Source organism: Strix uralensis, chromosome 5 (genome assembly GCF_047716275.1).
Source record: "Strix uralensis isolate ZFMK-TIS-50842 chromosome 5, bStrUra1, whole genome shotgun sequence".
NCBI lineage: Eukaryota > Metazoa > Chordata > Aves > Strigiformes > Strigidae > Strix > Strix uralensis.
This window is the reverse complement of record NC_133976.1, coordinates 33,671,483-33,690,749: the sequence shown is the minus strand read 5'-3', so window position 1 is coordinate 33,690,749 and position 19,267 is coordinate 33,671,483. Positions and strand designations below refer to the sequence as shown.

Genomic DNA, 19,267 nt, shown 5'->3' with positions numbered 1-19,267 from the left:
GTACTGTAACAGTTACAAAATGCCAAGAGGACTCACCTGTTCAATCTCCTTTGTCTTAGTTGCAATTGCTTTTGAGCGACCAAGAAGCTGGCCATCCTCATATAATTCTGTACTATCCGTTATATTTGTTTCTGTTTCTTCTGTTTGTTCAATGTATAATGGAGCTGAAGATCCAGCCTTATAAAAAAAAAAAAAGTTCTGTTTTGAGAGCAAAATAAAAACCTTAAAGTGTGAGAGCAAAAATAAAAACTCAAATAGTAATTCAGTTATATATGAGTTTGCTTATTAAGACTATTAGTGAAGTATTATTGCTAAAATCTAACAGATACAGAAATATGGATTTTAAACATGTAGAAAACATGACCATAAAAAAACAGTGACCAGTCTTAACTATGTAAAGACAATGATGTCAGATAACCTTTACCTGCCCTTCCATCAAGAAGGAACTTGTATATGGTATTTCTAACACCAGCTAGCAAGCAAAATCCACATTGAAAGTGGGATTAGTTTTCTGAGAAAGGATAAAAGTAAGAATCAAAGGTAAACAGGCATTGACAAAATCCAAATACTGGCAGAATGAACTCTTGCAGCATTCAGGACCACAGGTTTAATATTAAAAGGAACAGAGATACTTATTGTATAGCGAAAGTAAACATGGGCTTAGAGGATTCCTGACAATATGAGAAATCTTACTCAAGTACCAAAACTGTATAAGCTTTCCTCTAAAACAGAAATTAGGGTAGTATCCCTGCCCCAAAGAAAAGAGACTCCCACTCCAAGGAGTCTATACAGAAGATGTAAAACCAGAAGAAATTCCTACAGCGTATTTAAATCAAATATTATGGAACAGATTTGTAGAGTAGTAATTTTTTTTTTAAATAAGATTTGAGAATTGAAGAAGATGCATAAAAATATTTTTTACTATTCAAAAATAAAGAGAATCTTAAAACTTAACTAATGTGAAACAGAAAAGCATTAGACAAAAAAAAAGCTGAAGTGATCCTATGAGCATCTGCTCAAAACTTAACAGCAATATAAGCTATTAAGATTGCATCCTAGATCTTGTTACTGCAGTAAATCATTACATGCCTGAGAATGAGTAAAGGCTGCTAAAAGTTCAGTGCAACACAAAGTTCAACTGGTCAGCACTATGTAAGATAGACTGGAAAAAGTTAAAAACTGTTGCAATTCATGCATGACAACCTACTAATCAAGGTGAGAAGTATCCTTTCTTCTAAGACTCGGAATGAGATGCCTCACCTCCTTCATTAGCATTCCTGTAGCACACTTTCTTAGTTAATAAATAATCTCAGACTCTGCCATAATCAACTGCAATTGTTTAATTTTTAAACGTTCTTTATTTTTAATATTTTTGTCACTCCAATTTTCTCTGCGGCACAGAGGAAGCTTTAAACAACTCTTCTCCATATGGCCCACTCTATTCTTTCCTCCCTTGCATTACCTTCCCCCGATCAAGAACAGGAATGACATTTCTCTTCACTGTTACTCTCCTGAACCTCCCAGAAATGGCCATGCATATGTTCTCCTCCGTATGGCATTCATGCTTGGATCAGTTTGCTGCTTCTTCCTCACTCCAAGCCCTCCCCCTTTTTTTAAAAATTTCTTTTTCTTGGAGGGAAATGAACAGTTTATTTATCCAACTGGATCTTCCTGTCCAGTATCAAGAAGCTGCTGATGCACTCAGCCATTACGTCAATGGACAGGACTTAAAAGTTTAGATAAATGTGGATCCAGTAAATTTATTGCTTTAATCTGGCTGTTAGGTTCCACAAGTGTGAAACACAAGGAGGAAATCTGATGCTTCCCAAGATGCTTTTGTTTTCCCTCAAATTATTTACAAACATACATAAAATACAAGCCATTAATTATAAAGGATAAGTGACTTTGTAAAGTAGGTACTATTTTGTTTTTGTAAAAGCGGCCCTAAAGTTGAAGCAAGGTGAAAGTTGAAGATTAAATGATCACAGAATTAAACCAGACTATTTTACAAAAAGACATTACATTTGTTTTACAAATACATCTTCCACTAACATAGCAGAATCCAAAAAACACATCCTATCCAAGAGCAGCATAACAAAACAAAGACTGAAAAGAGCTATAATCACACATTAATATAGCAAAGGGTAGAAGACAACGAGGGGCAAGAACAGATGGGTATAAACTGGCAATTAATTTATGTTGATTATTAATGAAATAAAGGTTCTGGGGAAAAAAATATTTAACCACTGCAATACCAAGGCAAATTTTTAATATGGAGGAGGACTGCTTTCTGAAAAAGAATATATGACATGGCAGGCTGACATGGCATGGAACTGAATTCAATAAACCAGAGTTTCTCTTCTAGTCTTGTTTTACACATACACACTTTTGACTCAAAAGTCCCTTGCTAATTTTAAGCATACAGACTTACACCAGTGGAAGAGTTCCTTGGAGAATCCCTGGGACAGCCAGAGCCTTATTTTGTCAGTTGTAGCTCAACATGAATTCAAATTACACTAACAAAACCTACTCTTGTTTTGTGTGTTTTTAAAGATGAATAAATAAATCACATGGCTTTCATCTCCCTCTCACACCCCTTCAACAAACATTTAGTATCACAGGCAGACAAATTCAGGGGTAAGTTAGAAAATGTGCCTTTCAGAAGAGCACAGAAAAACAGGAGTCTATTGTTGTAATACTTTAAAAGAAATCTATTAATAATCCTGTCTTACATCATACTCTGTTATTTCAGGTAAATTGCTTTCATCAGCCTTCTCTGACTTTTCAGCTGCCCACTTGCTTGCTGCTTCTGCAAGTTCCTTTTCCGATAGTCTGTTGCTCTTATCCAAGGCCTGTATAAAAACATTATAGTGAAGATTTAACATGAAATATATTTACACATGCCAAAACATCTTCAGAACAAACATAAACAGTTATTCAGATCCCCAAAACATTTTAAAATAGGAAATAAGGAAACTGAAGCTATTTCATTTGCTGACTGATTTCTTCAAGAAGAAAAGGGGGGGAGAGCAGAGAAAAAAGAAAAAAAAAATAGACAGAGGAGAAAAAAAAACAGAGGAGAAAAAAAGGTAAATCGATGAAGTTCAATAAAATGTTAAAAAAGCACCATACTTTCAGAATCAGTTTTATTAAATTCACAGGACAGAAATAACAGAAAAATTATTTGAGACCAGTTGAGTTTAAAGAGACATGGATCAAATGGGCACTAAGAATTCAGATACAAGTGTGGAATGATCTAACAATCCAATGTGATTTTCAGGCATAAAAGGTTGTTACTAATTTAAACTATTAAATACTGTGTAGGGTATAAAATCTAAGCTAATTAGGGACAAAGTGGTTTATACATACTTGAAATGATCAGAGCTGCTTCCATTAAAACTCATTATTTTTTATTTGGGGGAACACTGATCATTTATAATCTAGTCAGTCATGGCTTTATGGCCTTTTAATCTACTTTTTCAGATTAAAATACTCATATAAATAATATTTAAAAAATGATTTCTTTCCAAGAATAGGGTTTGGCTTTTACTAACAGAGAAACAAACAGACAATGACAAGTACCCACGTACCAAAACCAGTTTAGGAATAGCTAGCTTTATAAATCTTGTTACCACTAAGTGGGTATTTCATTTCAATCAACTGTATGTATAGAAGCATCCATCCAAGAATCTATACAAGTCTAGATTAAAAACTGTAACACTAAGATGGATATCTAAAAAAGACACAAAAATCCTACTGTCTGAAAAAGATTGTCACGATTTCTACCCAATGCCTGTTTCATCTTAGCAAACAGGTGGACAAAAAAAAAAAGAAAAAAGAAAAAATGCAACACTCCCCCCTCTTACTGTTAGCTCGTTCTAAATTACATAAATGGCCAGTGGAAGCAAATACTGTGACGTGTAATAAGAGTACTTCATCTTCAGACCTTTTGTGCTTACCTCAAGTAAAATATTATCCAAATGTCTCTGTGTTGTAGTACGGCACAACCATACAATACACAGAACCCTTACAGGATTATGCGCCGTAAAGACACCACCTTTATCTGAATCCAGAAGAGAAGTGCAACACAATGTTCAAATTGGAATCCCTCTTTTCTATAATTGTAAATTACAGAATTATAACCAGCAAAATCAGGAGGTGACAAAGTTCAAAATGCAGGGGTACAAAGAGGGTTCTTAAAAGGAAAGGGTAATATAATTAATAGAATAATTAGCCCAACTCACTTTTCCAAACTACAAAATTACTCTTACACTAGTCTCACTACAAACTATCTGCTGCCAAGTTTTTTCTTCCCAATGTTCTTATTCTCCACAGTATGCCTTACTTCTACCTTTAACCTGACTTTTCCCTAGCTGCCAAAAAATCTTGTACTGCAGTTCTGTTATGAATCTCTCCGTTTCCTCAAATGTAGCTCTGGCCAATACTAACAAAAAGAAAAGACCAGTATCCTTCTCACCAACAGTCAGCTTTGCTTGAAATGAAGAGAAATAAAATCTCACATGACCTACGATATTTCCCCAAGCCATAAACAGAAACTAACCACTAGTATCTACTGGCATACCACAAACAATGTCTGATTTAATCTCACTAAATTTAATTCTATAGGTCGCATCTCAATAAATAGGTATTAAAAAATCCTGAGTGCATTTTATGTAATAAAGTAATGGTACTTCCACAGGAACGCTACAACACAACAAAGAACAGGAACATTTTTCTCAGAGGAAAATGTCTGCAGCTACCTAAGCTGCAAACTTACAAAGAAACGAACAACCTAGCATATCTCATAAAAAACAATGAAACTTCCTCCCCCGCCTCAGAGGTGTCTTTTTTTTCTTGTTTTTGACCTTATGCATAACATAAGAACAGCAAAAACCTGTTAGTTTTCTGCTGTCTTTGCCAGGAAGCTTTCCCTGTCTCACACATCTGCCTTTTGCTCTAATTATGTTGGATAGAGCCTCCAAAGCTTGCAGTCCAGACAGCGATTAAAGAAAAACACAAACGATTTCATGCCATAGTCAATTAAACAGGTGGTTAAGATCAGATAACACCAACATGTATTAATTCACATGCATGAGTATGTAAAAAATTAATTATGGGACAGATAAGAATACCTTTTCAGATTTGCATATAGTTACCACAGTGAAAAGAGATACTGCTGAAGCATATACCTTTGTAAGTATTTCAAAGCTAAATTATAACTCAGAGCATTGAAAATCATCTTTTTTAATCTATAAAATATATAACTCATTTCTCAAGTCTAAGCAGATCGTAAGATCCTGGCCCTAGAGATGTTCATCATGTTTTGCCAAGACCTTTTCTGTTAATACTTCTGTCAGTGAAGCACTTACATAATTTAACGGGCCAGTGTAATACAGCCATCACCCCAAGAGGCTCCACTGACACAGGTCAGTACATTACACACACAGATTTTGGGACTTCAACAGAAAAGCAATAAAAGATCACTGAAGTACTTCCATTTCTGCAGTGGATAAATACACAATATTTGTGTCGTCTGGGAAAACTACTTCCATCAAACAAGAAGTTTCATTTTGTGTAGCTTACATCAAGTGGATATCCACTGCCAGCAGATATATGCAAACTGATGGCAAAAAAACCCCAGTACAGCATAAATCAGACCTGACTGAAGAAAACATTTAAAGAATACTTTAAAGTTCAAGCTCACACTGCATATTAATACAAGAGCAAGAGATTTTGCAATGCCTCCTTGTACTCAAAGGTTTGTATTAAGCAAGGACTTTGTATTAGGCTGTAGTATGCTGAGTCTGTAAGCAAAATAGGTGAACTAATTATATAGTTTATTTTATAATCCAAATCGGTGTAACTTGTCCGTAACACCTTTTATCTTACTTTCCTTATTTACATCACTGAAAGTATATCGCTTGCCTCCCCCCTTAAGGACATTGGCAATTAGCTAATGCCTAGCAGCAGCTCTAAAAGAGCTGCATAAGGGATAAGGACTTAGAATGACATAGCACAACCAAAGCCTGATTTTTTTCCCACCTAATTATTTCCTTCAGTCTCACCTTCTCACAACAAAAAGTACCTTTCTTTTTCCCCCCCTTTTTTTTTGTTCAAGCATTTCACTGCTTTTATTAAAAAGACCTCAAGATCCAGGCTAGTACACCATGCTACTTACGGCAAATGCTACTTTTTAATATAGACTTATGCACCTAGAACAATGTAATGCATTGTTTCTTTATTTCTCATTAAAGTATTTCTCAACAATTTAGAGAAAATACTCCTGTGGAACTGTTTATTTTAACCTCAAATATAATTTACAGATAGGCGGTCTGTGATGTGAAAATGTTTTTGCTGCCAGAACAATATTGAATGCTGATTGTTCATTAGTGTTCATTAGCCTGTCCGTTTAACTAATTAGCAAGATCATATAGTTGGTACTCAGCCCACAGGATTTGATGGGAAATTAAACAGCATCATTTAGAACATAAAACCGCATTTACCAAACTATATTGTAATGTGGATCCCTTCCCAAGTAAATGCTATCATTCTTGCCACATCCTCCAGCAGCCCTGCTTCCAAGTCAACTCTGCTATTCATTCACATTATCTTCCGAGCCAGTCAGACACTTCACCACACTGTTTCCAAATCTAGTCACAGCTTAGGAATCACTGAAGGATGGAGCTCACTGCAAGTACAGGCTTGTCCAATTGATCTGTTGTTCCTAAAAACTGCTTCCCCAATTTTCTCCTTGCCATTCCTTTTCTAGCACACTCTGGACTTTGGAAAATGACAGTTTTAAAAACATACAAAACTCCCTTTCTCCTAAAATGAGCCAGTGAATACAGAATAAAAAGGTTTGTTGGTGTCATCATTAGATACACAGCATTATCAACACCTTCCTGCCAGATAAGGGAAACCTATCCTCTGCTGGATTGCAGAGCAATTCAAGATGCTCCTTAACAGCTGCATACAGTATCTCCTTCCAACTGAGGAAAAAAATGAAACAACAATGAGCAATCTGAAACCATGGTAATAAGTACTTGAAAAGAAAATTCACCTTTGATGACTGTACTGCTGTGGTGCCTGAAGGTGATGCATCTCTTGATGTTTTCAGTGATTGAACTGATGTCCTCTCTTTACCTACAAGAAAAAACTAACAACTCTGAAGTTGTATTAAAGATATGTTGCAAATATACTTACTGGCTTAGAAAAATTGCAGTGAAATTCACCCCAGTCAGACATGAAATCTACATGCTCCACCATCTGATAAATTTTGATAACACTTCTCTTTACAAAGACAGAAGATATAGCTACGTTATTTCACATATTTAGGAAAACCCATTGTCCTTTTTTTCAACATTAACTGAAAGGACATATCAATATGATTTAGCAAGGTGATGTGGGTTTACTTTTTAATATTCCTGTAATAATATAAATGGGTGAAATATTAGACACCAGTCAATCACTCCAGGAAACAAGGCAGTGAAAGAACTGGTTTAGCAGGCCACAGTATGTTGAAAAGCCCTTCCATGGGAAACAGTCCTGTACTGTATCATCCACAAACTAAATGCTCTTTGTATTATCAGTGTTTTTCTCGTAAGAGTTTAAAAATCAGCAAAATGACAGTTCAAATTCACTGTGCTAATCACAGCCTGGGCATAGCCCTGCCAAAGACGGGTTACAGGCAGCCTGCAGCAGCAGAACTGGCTGCAGTGTAAACTACTAGTTTTCAACCTGTGCTCCATGGATTACATCTAACGAATCTGGAAAAGGTAAATATGAAAAGTAAATGTGTTGACAGTAGGCCTAAATTAACTAGACTATTTATGCTCACTGGGAAATGGTTGACTGTTCACAAATGGAAAACAATATAGACTTATCTTGACTTCATTAAATTTGTATTAATTAAGAAAAAAACGAACTAAAAGGGTCTATCAAATACTTATGAAAATTGGAATATAAATTATTTTAGTAGAACTATAAACGAACATGGCTTTCATTTAAGGAGTTCAAGGAATAAGGAGCAAACATGGCACTCCTAATAGCTGGGCTATTTTCTTTTTTTACTCAATGCCATAAAATAAGACTGTTGTGTATTTTAAAATACCACTACCTACAGAAAAAGTGTAAGGAAAAATCTATTCAAAATGCATGCTTTTAACAACAGAACATGTTTAAGAGGTATTTGAAAAGTTGGTCTTCTACTCTCCCCACATTTTCATACTGTATGTATAGTGTAGACTTAATACAAAGCAAAGATCAAAGTCCTGCTCATCTCTGCACATTGTTAGAGGCAAGTGAGTTACTGCTATGACCTTGAAGGCTTGCTAATCCCTGCAAAAATCTTCACAGCTACTGATGGGTCTTTCAAAAACGCTACTGAACATAATTGGGGAACTTACACTGGCTAAAGCAAATGTTCCAAATTGCACTTTAACCCTTGATTTGAAGATGATGCTAAACGGAGAGCATGCTTAAAAACATAGCAAGCAGTCTTATTTCAGAATTTCTAGTTTTCGTACAACAAAATATGAACTGTGAATTGCCTTTAACTAAAAAAGCTCTTTAACAATGAAAAGAAATAGCAAAAAGAAAAACTCTGAAAAATTGAAAGTTCCTATAAATACAAAGTATACGACAAAAATGTGAAGATGGAAATAATCATGTCTTTAAGCTGTCACACTCCCCAAAGCACAGAAGGTCTCCCCGGACACCACCAAGTGACACAGAAGTTTCGCTCCTGTGATACATACTTTTAAATTTACAGACTACTATAACTCTGCCTCCTACATATCTCCTTCATCACACTAGATTCTTTAAAGATTATCTCAGTTGAGTGGATTATATGTTTGCACTTGAATAGATGAAAAAAGCTGATACAAGTGACAGTAATTTATTCGAAGTTAAGCAGAGAGAGAAACCACCATTTAATTTGGAAACATTATTAGGCCATTTTTTTCTGAATGCATGTGTCTATTTTGAACCCACAAGCCCTACCTGTACAATCAAACATGACATTTTCCAAGCATCACTACTTGTTTTCTTGCATCTCCTCAGCATACCCCTCTACAGACCCCTTATCAACTGGTCTGGTGAAGGAATACCACCCTGTCTCTCTACGCTCTCCCACCACAGCTGAATGCCTGTCCTTTCCCTTTAGACTTTTCCCTCCCTTTACCAAGCTTCTTTATGTCCCCCAAGTTTCTTTGTTCAAATCCTCTATTGATCCTAATTTATGAAGTGCTGGAGGAGCATGGGATCATAGACTCATAGAAGGGTTTGGGTTGGAAGGGACCTTAAAGATCATCTAGTTCCACCCCCTGCCATGGGCAGGGACACCTTCCACTAGACCAGGTTGCTCAAAGCCCCGTCCAACCTGGCCTGGAACACTGCCAGGGAGGGGGCATCCACCACTTCTCTGGACAACCTGTTCCAGTGTCTCACCACCCTGACATGAAAGAGTTTCTTCCTTCTATCTAATCTAAATCTAACCTCTTTCAGTTTAAAAATGTTACCCCTCATCCTATCACTACACTCCCTGATAAAGAGTCCCTCCCCATCTTTCCTGTTGGCCCCCTTTAAGTACTGCACAGCCGCTAGAGAAGCTGCTATAAGGTCTCCCTGGAGCCTTCTCTTCTCCAGGCTGAACAACCCCAACTCTCTCAGCCTGTCCTCGTGAGGGAGGTGCTCCAGCCCCCTGATCATCTTCGTGACCCTCCTCTGGATCGGCTCAAGCAGGTGCATGTCTTTCTTACATTGGGGGCCCCAGAGCTGGACACAGTACTGCAGGTGAAAGTCATCAGGACAAACTGATTCAGACAGCATTATTTTAAACAGTATTATGATATGAAAAAAAGACACTGTATTATAAGTTCCGCATGAAATAGTATATACTTTGAATGTTGTAAATCCATTTAAGTACAGACTAAAATATACTGCTGATATATATGTCCTACTTTATGTTCCTTTTAAATACGTAATATATGAGCTTACCTAAGACAAATCATATTAAATCATATTCAAACACGATTATAAAAGTATTATTTAAGCCATTTATACCTTGCGAATAGGCCATTTTAATTCAGTCATCTAGAGGAACAGTTTACTAGTGCTATTTTCTGGCAAACCGGCAGTTGTAAATAAATAGTCCAGTGTACAAGCCATCTCTTAAAACTGATTTAAAGATAATGGGGAGAGGTGTTTAACCATGCAATTGGAAAAAAATCCCCAAAAGCCACAGACCTAAATGTAAACTCCTCTCTTGACCAGCATCTCTTCTGGTTTGTGAAGATGTCTGCTTCTATATCACTACCTCCACTAGTATTTGAGTAATTCTGCCAATATACTATAAATGGGATAGAAGTCGCCTCAAAATTTTAGGAAAACCCTGAAACATTCCAAAATTTTATATGGTTTATCACAACAACTTTTTCCTGTTCCTCGTAATTATGATCTACACATCTATAAAACTTCTAAAATTTAGTTGAATACCATATTTTCCTCTTCCTCTCCTATACTTACAGGAATTCACGTTCATTGAGTATTGCTACACAATGTTAAAAGAATTGCAGTAATGAGCTAGAAAGATCATTCGTATTCTACAAGTTGTGAAATGATTCCTCAATATTTAAACAATGTTAACTAAACTCCACAAGATCTTTTTTGGCAAGAAGTGCTACATGATGGTCTAGTGTGCCACTCTGGAAATGCACAATATGCCTATCAGTGAAAATGAAAAAATCTAATTAATTTTTAAAAAGCTGCCAAAATCAACAGTAGGTTTGTATAGTTCACTATAAAGCATTTGCAGAAAGGGAAATCAAATTGGATTAATTTACATAAGTCGTACAAACAGCAGTGGCTAAGATTGTAGTATATTAAAAAAAGCAATTTTGCCTTTTTTTCTCTCAGATTATTTAAATAGGAAAACATTAAATATTTTCAAAACAAATGATTCATTAGATTCCTGGGAAAGATTAACAGCCAAGCTTTTAAAAGGCAGAACATACGCAGTATAGACTTAACTGAGATATGTTTCACATTTCTTCAAGGAAAGCAAGATTTGAGAGAATCTGACAATGAGGTGAAATTGCTGAAAAACAACTAGCTTCAAAACCCTAATAATACAGTTCTAAGAACATTTTCAGAAAATGTAACAAGTAGCAGTATGTACTTTAATTTCTCCTATTTTTTTAATCCCTCTTTTCCCCGGTTGCAGGAAGGAAAGTCTTCATCTGCTATAGATGACAGCAAAGTTTCTTGTAAGGGAATCCAATGAAGCACATAAAGAAGTAACAGAAGCAGTCGATGCTAAAAGGAAAATAACATACGATACTAGAAAAAGCTGTGCAGCTGAAACTCCTACAGTCAGTCTAGAGCTGTTACTGAAATAACACCTACAATCTCCCACATGAAATACATAAGGGAACAGATAGTACAATGAAACAAGCAAAGAGCAGACAACACATCAGTGGTACAAAATGTCTAGTTTTCTCATTGTAAAAGACAGCACGTAAAGAGAAAGGGCTTATACAGTGAGTTGCAGTTTCACCTCACTAACCAGTTCTCATCATTAATCCAGCATTACCTTGCTGAGAAGAAATATTTCTTTTATGTAAAGATGACATACTTCTGCTATGCTGGGACTGGTGGAAAGGATAGGCTTTGCTTCTTTCAGGAGAATAGCTCCTGCTGCTGACACTAGAGCCAGATCTGCTGTGAGGAGAATCCCTTCGGCTCCCTGGCGATTCCCTGAAGAAAGGAGAGTCCCTCTTATGAGGGGATCGCTCTCTCACATAATGAGAAGGATAAAAACTTTTTCTTCTGAAGCCATCTCTGATGTCCCTTTGAAGATAACAGAAAAATAATAGTTACTTGGTTATCCTTCCAATGTTTGTGGAACAGCATTAGATAATACAATGACAACATTTTGTGTCTGGTAAATACAGACAGGTTGGCTGTCATTGGCAGAACATATCTGAAATCTTCAGCATTGTTAGAGTACTAGGCAATGAATGAAAAACAAGTCAGAAGATAGAAAAATAATATATCGGGGGTTTTTTTTGGGATTTCATTCAACTACTTCATCACTAGAAGTTAATTCCTTTCTGTTTCTTGATAATACAGCTAAAATATAAGAAAAAGAGACATTCAGGAAATTGGGACTCTCACATTTTAATTCTTCAGATTCACTCCACACTCCACTTCACCTGGACATGAAGTCTTATTTTACAATAGCTAAAAACACATATGCAAATATTGCTCACACTATTTGGCTGTTTTTTCAACGCTATTTTTCTCTTATTTTCAAGGGACTATGTCCCTCATTTGATTTCACACACTTTGCTATGGGAAATAACACTGAGGGATTTCAGTTTATATCCAACAAGGACAAAAAGAAAACTGCAGAATATTTACCCTCATGCCAATGTATCCACCCAAGGCCATACCCTATATGAAATTATGAAGTTTTGTACCTACTACAAAGTCTGCCTTTCACAATACACAATATTCATTTTGAATTTTACTGTAGACTGCTACAGACTCGGTATTACATGAAACCCAAGTGATCTGAAACCATAATCTAGTAAACACTAAAACCTTCTGCTAAATTTATATATTGTTACTCCAGACCATACCCCATATGTCCTGGTTACCTGCCAATTACATTAATATGCATATATATGTAAAGGCAAAAAAACCCACTATCAAGGTGAACTTTTCCTAAAGAATCTCAAAGCTAACAAACATGCAAGCAAACACCTACTGAATCTAGACTTGTGACATTTGCCTTGGTCGGAAGACACATTGCCAAGAGAAGCAAGTACTTCCCAGCTCCTCTGAAGCACTGCTACCTAAAAATAAAGACTTCATAGCATTTATAATAAGCCAGAATGTACCTTATTTCACTGCTTTTCTCTCCCATTTCTCATCATAGTCCTGTATTTTAAATAAGGGAATGTCTCACAAAGATGGGCAAAGATCTGGTGGTCTCGTTTAGCATAATGTAGCTATAGCTAATTTTATGTTGGTGGATAAAGGAAAAAAGCCCTCTAGTGTACAATTCCTATAGCATGTTACAGGCCCACATGTGTGACGGGTAACAAAGCACTTCAGTGTGCCAAAGGTGTTTTGGACTACTGAAACTACACAGGTAGCACCACAGTAATACAAACCCTATTACACTGATGTGTTTTATACAGTGCTGATTTACTTTTGCATGGAAAGCACATCTGCATGAGTGATTCTGCTTCAGAGTGCAAACATCCCATACGCAACACTGAGGTTATTCTGCAACAGGAAAATCATCGTGGTAGAGGCAGAGCCAGCAAGGATACAGACAATCCTTCAGCTTATTTCTCCAATTCCAGATGGAGTAAAGTATCAGGAAAATACAACAAACCTTTATTTTGAAAATTTTCATGCGAAACTGAAGTATGAATCAATAGCTCTCAGCCAGCCTGGTTTTCAGTAAAACGCCAGTGAAACAAAGCCAGGTTTTACAGTTAAAATAATTATTTCACTGTTAACAGACCACACGCCTTTTATAGGTATCTTCTCTTACAGAAAAGCATATTTAAAGGTCTGCATATCAAAACTGATACAAGACAATGTTTACACAGATTTATATCTAGCAGCTGTGCTAAAAATCAATATTCATTTCCTTTCTAAACATCTTTCCTTCTTCTGTTTATTGCAATACTTTCTTCTCCCCAAGCGAGGCAGCAAAAGAAACAATTAAGGAATTGTTAAATAGTACTCTATTTAATAGCCTCTATACAGTAGCCATTGCATAGATACTTACATCAAAGAATGAATCACCCCCAGAATACACAAAAGGATAATCCTCCTGCTTTCTTCAAAGGCCTAAGAGCAATGCTACCCACCTTTGGACACTACGCTTGAGAAAATGTATAGATTAATGGGATTAACGGGAGACTTTCCAGAAGGAAATAACTGAAATTATCAAAGACTGAGAAAGCATGTTTAATGAAGAAACACTCAAAACTCTCTGTCTGCTTAAATGTAGCAAAAAGAAATCTAAAGAAGCCAGGCAAGTTCTCAAACCTATGAGATGTAGCTGAAAATAGGGAACAAATGCTTTATCTACATTACATGTATGAACATTTCATGTAGTAACAGACTTAAAACTAAAATTCAGACTTTAAGAATACCAGAAAGATTAGCTCAACACTAAACTAGTTTGTCTAGTTAAGTAGCACTTTTTTTATTTATTAAAGAACGTATTGATCGTATATTTACCAGGAATGAGTTAGGTACAGCACACTTTTTCTTCAGTTTCCTTCTAAACCTCACTCTTTAAATAATCCTATTTATTTTTAAAGCACAAGCTTTCTGGCAGACCAGTACACCACTTCTATGCCCAAAGCACATTTTTATGAGCAAGTTATTAAGCCCTAGTATACAGAGAAGTTTATTATGGAAATGTTTACAGAGCCCCAGCTATTACACACGTATAATAAATGTTTCTAAAATCCACATCAGAATTTACAAAATATCATTGAAACACACTTTTAAACAGGAAAACATTTAAAAGCCTCATTCTACAATAATATTATGCACAAAAAGTAGAATCTCACTTTCATTTTTAAAATTTTCTTTTCATCGCTCCATGTTAATCCTTAACTGGACCCTATCTCATACTGAACACTCATGCCATTAACATATTAAATCTGTTTTGGACAGCATAGCAACAGCACAGCATTTCTGATGTTTTCTATTAATGTAACAAACTACACTGAGCAGAACAAAATAAGCATTGTTTTACTGGGTTTTTTTGCTTAAATACTTAAGCTAACATACACCTGCAATTAGGTAATGAAGGCCCCAATTCAGCAAAGCAGTTAAGCACATGCTTCAGATTCCAACACATACTGAAAAGGTTTATTGAGCAGGGACAATATTTAATAGAGATGCAAAATTTTGTGCTCAGCCATAATTTTAAAACAGAACTACTGCCCTTAATAACAACTACAGGATTAATCCATTTTATATAGGATCCCTTTTATCTTTATACTTTGTATTCATAGAATCATAGAATGGTTGGGGTTGGAAGAGACCTTAAAGATCATCTAGTGCCAACCCCCTGCCATGGGCAGGGACACCTTCCACTAGACCAGGTTGCTCAAAGCCCCGTCCAACCTGGCCTTGGAATTCACATCTCACACGTAATCCCGATAGCACAAGTGAGTTCTCTCATCAGGATTGTAACAAGAAGTATTAGCATTTTTAACCTCCATGAAACTTTACCATTAAATTCTCACTAAAGCTGATAATCTTGGATGAGTTCCTGAAATTTTATAAGTAAACAGTCATACCCTGATATACCATCCACCAAAGGCAGCTGAAGGAAAGGCAAAAACCTGAGAGTTATTTCAGTTAACCATCAGTTCCAGTTTCCTGGAGGAAAAATTACAACTACAAAATATGCAAACGCATGGCTTTCTGCATAGTAGGAGACCAAGAGAATACAACAGTGGAGCTTTTCAGTTGCAAAAGGATCAGAGACACCACCTTTCTTAAGCTACCATTACCACACTGAGTACTTCTGGTCTTATCCCTACCTACCATTTTATGCCCTGCAAAACATTCAGCAGCAATGTTGTGGGAAAAAGAGGCCTACAGGAAGCCTTCTAGTTTACAAAAGGGAGCGGTACAGATTAAGCTATGTGAAACAAAGACTAACACGAACTGGTGTGTCGGTTTTAGAGTACATAAAGGCAAAATTCAATCACTTGCCAGATTGAAATGCCTGAAATGGAGTTGTAGTTGGGTACGTGAAATCACATCACATGCAATACGGGAAAAAGTTTTGTTTGTAAAAGAAATCTTAGTTCACCCTCACTGAATTCATGCTACTGACAACTGTGTACAATACTTCATGCTTACTGTTCTCTTGGACTTCTACATCCAAATACAGACATCCATCTTTTCAACTAAAATATTAATCTACAATGTGGTCCAGCCGTAGAGGACATATCTCATACTTTTGACACTGCATTGAAGAGACTGGCAACTCAACAGCACATTGCTGTGGAGCAGAAACAGTAGGTTCTTCCTCAGGTGAGTGCAGTGTATTACCTAGACAAAAAGTCAACAAAGAAACTGATGTGACCCCTTCCATCTGAGAAAGATCATCGTTACTATCAAAGAGGTTAGACATTCCATTTACAGGCTTGGGCTTGATTACTAACCTCGCCTAAAAGTAACTCGCACAATTTTATAATAAATTGAGGAAATTATCCATATCTCCTAAGACACCAGACTTCAGTGCAAAAAGATAAAAGAGACAAGATTTGAACCATGCTTCTTAATCCAATATGCTTTTCCTGTCTCATAATAAACAGGGAGGGGGAAGAGGGAGGAAGAGTGAAACAAAAATAAAAACTCCTCTTGTCTTCCTTGTCAGGACACTGCAGGGGCTAATAGAGCTACCAACGTGATTCAGATGATGTCAACACATTTAATAAAATATACCACACCTCTGATCTCTTAGTTTCTCAAAAGATTTACTGTGTTAAACGTTCAAAAAGCAAACACGAAGAGGCAAGAGCACCTCTACTTTTAACATCTCCAAAGTAAATGTAGATGGTGGAAGATTCTAGCCGCCATCCTCTCTCCCACAACTCATTCCCTTTCTTTCCTAAGTATGCAGTACATGTTTGTGCAACTAACCAACAATTTACTTTAGTTTTGCTTTAGAGACTTACTATAATCCCTCGTTATTGTCCAAAGATCTTTATGCTGATTTATCACAAGCTAAAACAATACAGTGAATTACACCATTGTAGATGCAAGTAATTGAATCCTGTTCCATCGGCTTTCATTTGAACATCTGAAATGATGACAGATTTCTTATGACAACTGGTTTTCAACATTTTATGACTAAGCAAGTAACTGCAGTACTTGTAAGTGATATTTGGATTTGCTTTAAATGAAATGAACATAATTAGGGTAGTCAATGTAATCTTATTAACAGCTTTTCACATGAAGGCAAAAGGAAACAGTCACTGCAGAACAGCACTAAATCTCATGAAGAGAAGGATAACTAGACGTACCAAATGTACAACAAAAACCCCTAAAAATATATAAATGCTTCATGATTTTTATGCTGCACATGGTACTGCAGAAGTCATCGTATGCAAAACCAAAACTCAATGCTGATGGCACTTGTCCACCTCACTCAATATGAAAGTTACTAAACTCATCCTCCCCCCACCTCGGGATGTCATGACAGATCAGACAAAACATAAGACAGCTTGAATATTATAGCAACATTAGAGAGAAATGCCTGCTCTGTTCTTTAACTGAATAGTAAAGCTATGCACTTCAACTGAAACTGGAAATCAGATTACACTCCTCTTTATCCTTAGTAAAGAGTACCCTCTTTACCACTGTCATTGATAATGTACTTTATTAAACTTGCTGGAAGATAAGCCCACACAACAGAAGTATATTTAAACTCAAACTCTCTTTTTATTATCTGACAGGGAGAAACTATGGTCAAGCATACAGATTAGGACAGAGGACCAAGAAAGAAATAAAGACAGAGTTCAGAAAAACACAGATTTAAGTTCCAAAGAATTAAGACCAAACAGCTTTATACAGCTGTATGCAGAATAAAGACAAAATATGTTAGACAAATCAAGAGCAAACTGGACAAAATAACTGCATTTAAATGCACGTGATCTTGGCTTTTCTTCTTTTTGAAAATGAGGGCATATTAAGTTCCTGCAATTTCTCTACTATAAAAAACAAATCATAGGTCTTAAGTTCCAGAGTATGTATTTGCTTAAAGTGATGGACTAAGCTGCAATTTCTATTAACAGCTACAACAGCAGCACAGAATTTCACTAATAAAATATTTACTGTCAGACACTACTGTTGAGTCAGACTTCGTACTCTCAACTTTCTGAGCAGCAGATCATCCCCGAACAGTCAAGCAGTTCAGATAATTACGTTGAGGAACAAACTTCTCAATATAGTAGCAACTGAATCAATTCCTAAACAGCCTTAATTCAAAATGGCAATTATTCAAATATTGTCTCTTAAAATTGGAAGGAAAACACAAAGCAAGATATGGTATCGTCAGACGCTTTTTTTTTTTTTCTGATACCATAACAGACCAGAGAAACTGGTCATCATTATTGCTTCTAGAGAAAGTTCTAATGGGACAGACCTTTCTAAACACATTTGCTTGCACATTTACTGTCATCCTGCCTCAGGCACTAAGACCAAGCACATGGGAAAAGAACTTAAAAAAATCTTCCCTGTGGTAGCAATGAGTTGATGGGGTGGGAGATGAAAAAATTACCAAGTACTACCCAAAGCAAGCATTTGTGGACAGTAATGGGCTATGAAACACAAGAGCTCTATAGAAATTTTAAAATAATTTTATTGTTTAAAGATCTTTTAAATCAATGTGGGAAATGACACAAGACTGCAGAAAAAAATACATGCTGTTTGGAGTCATGCAACTTTATATTGCCAAACTTCTAAACAAAAGTTTTGGGGGGGTTTGAGGGGTAGGTCGTTTTTTTGTTTGCTTTGTTGTTTGGGGGGGGTTGTTGCTTTGGTATTTTATGGGGTTTTTTGTTTGTTTGGAGGTTTTCTTGGGGGGTTTGGTTTTGTTATTTACTTCAGGTCAGTGCTTGCCAAGCAATACAATATAGGCAAAGATTTGTCTAATAATATACACACTAAACACCTGAAAAAAGAAATACTTTCACACCATATTTTTAGGGGCATAAGTGAATTTTATGTTTAGCAAGCTATTATTCTTTCTCCCAAAGACTATCTTTAAAATTCTTAAACAGAAGAACACTGAAACCATGAAATATCTGCTAAAGGAGCTCTTAAGGCTTTTCATCCCTACGCCACAGAATGCCGTTAGTTCACTGATACTTAAGAGAAAGCAACAAGTAGTGTACTGTAGTAGTATATACTGATTTGATCAACTCTTGTGGTTGACTTTCTAACGCTATTAATAAAAAGCTGCAAAAGGAAAGAGCAAGTTATGGAACAGGTTTGGGAGCAGTAATACCTTATGTCAGTAATACTGACACACAATACCCTTATTATATTTAGTTTTCTTCTCTTTCCAAATTCCTTAATGAGATCTATAAATCAGAAAAACAGTCTATGTTTCTCTATATCAGAAAAATGCTCCACAAATCACCACATTTTTATTCTCAAAGTGAAATTTGAAGCAATCAGGTCTAATCAGTTTCATGTGCTTATGCCC

The 19,267-nt window shown here is 36.1% G+C and overlaps 1 protein-coding gene across 9 annotated transcripts in view; it reads right to left on the bottom strand.

Moving 5' to 3' along the window:
- Positions 1-19,267, bottom strand: part of PPHLN1 (periphilin 1) — a 72,836-nt gene that overhangs the window by 31,196 nt on the left and 22,373 nt on the right. For 8 of the 9 annotated variants that reach the window (XR_012629185.1, XM_074870384.1, XM_074870387.1 and 5 more), the window contains 4 exons: positions 11,591-11,847; positions 7,061-7,143; positions 2,733-2,852; positions 37-177 (listed from right to left, as the gene is read on the bottom strand). Coding sequence is in view for 8 of the 9 variants with exons in the window: in XM_074870384.1 (XP_074726485.1) it covers positions 37-177; positions 2,733-2,852; positions 7,061-7,143; positions 11,591-11,847 (601 nt within the window). In the remaining variant the exon portion in view is untranslated. The remainder of the gene's footprint in view (positions 1-36; positions 178-2,732; positions 2,853-7,060; positions 7,144-11,590; positions 11,848-19,267) is intronic. The other variant, XM_074870386.1, reaches the window with a different exon arrangement.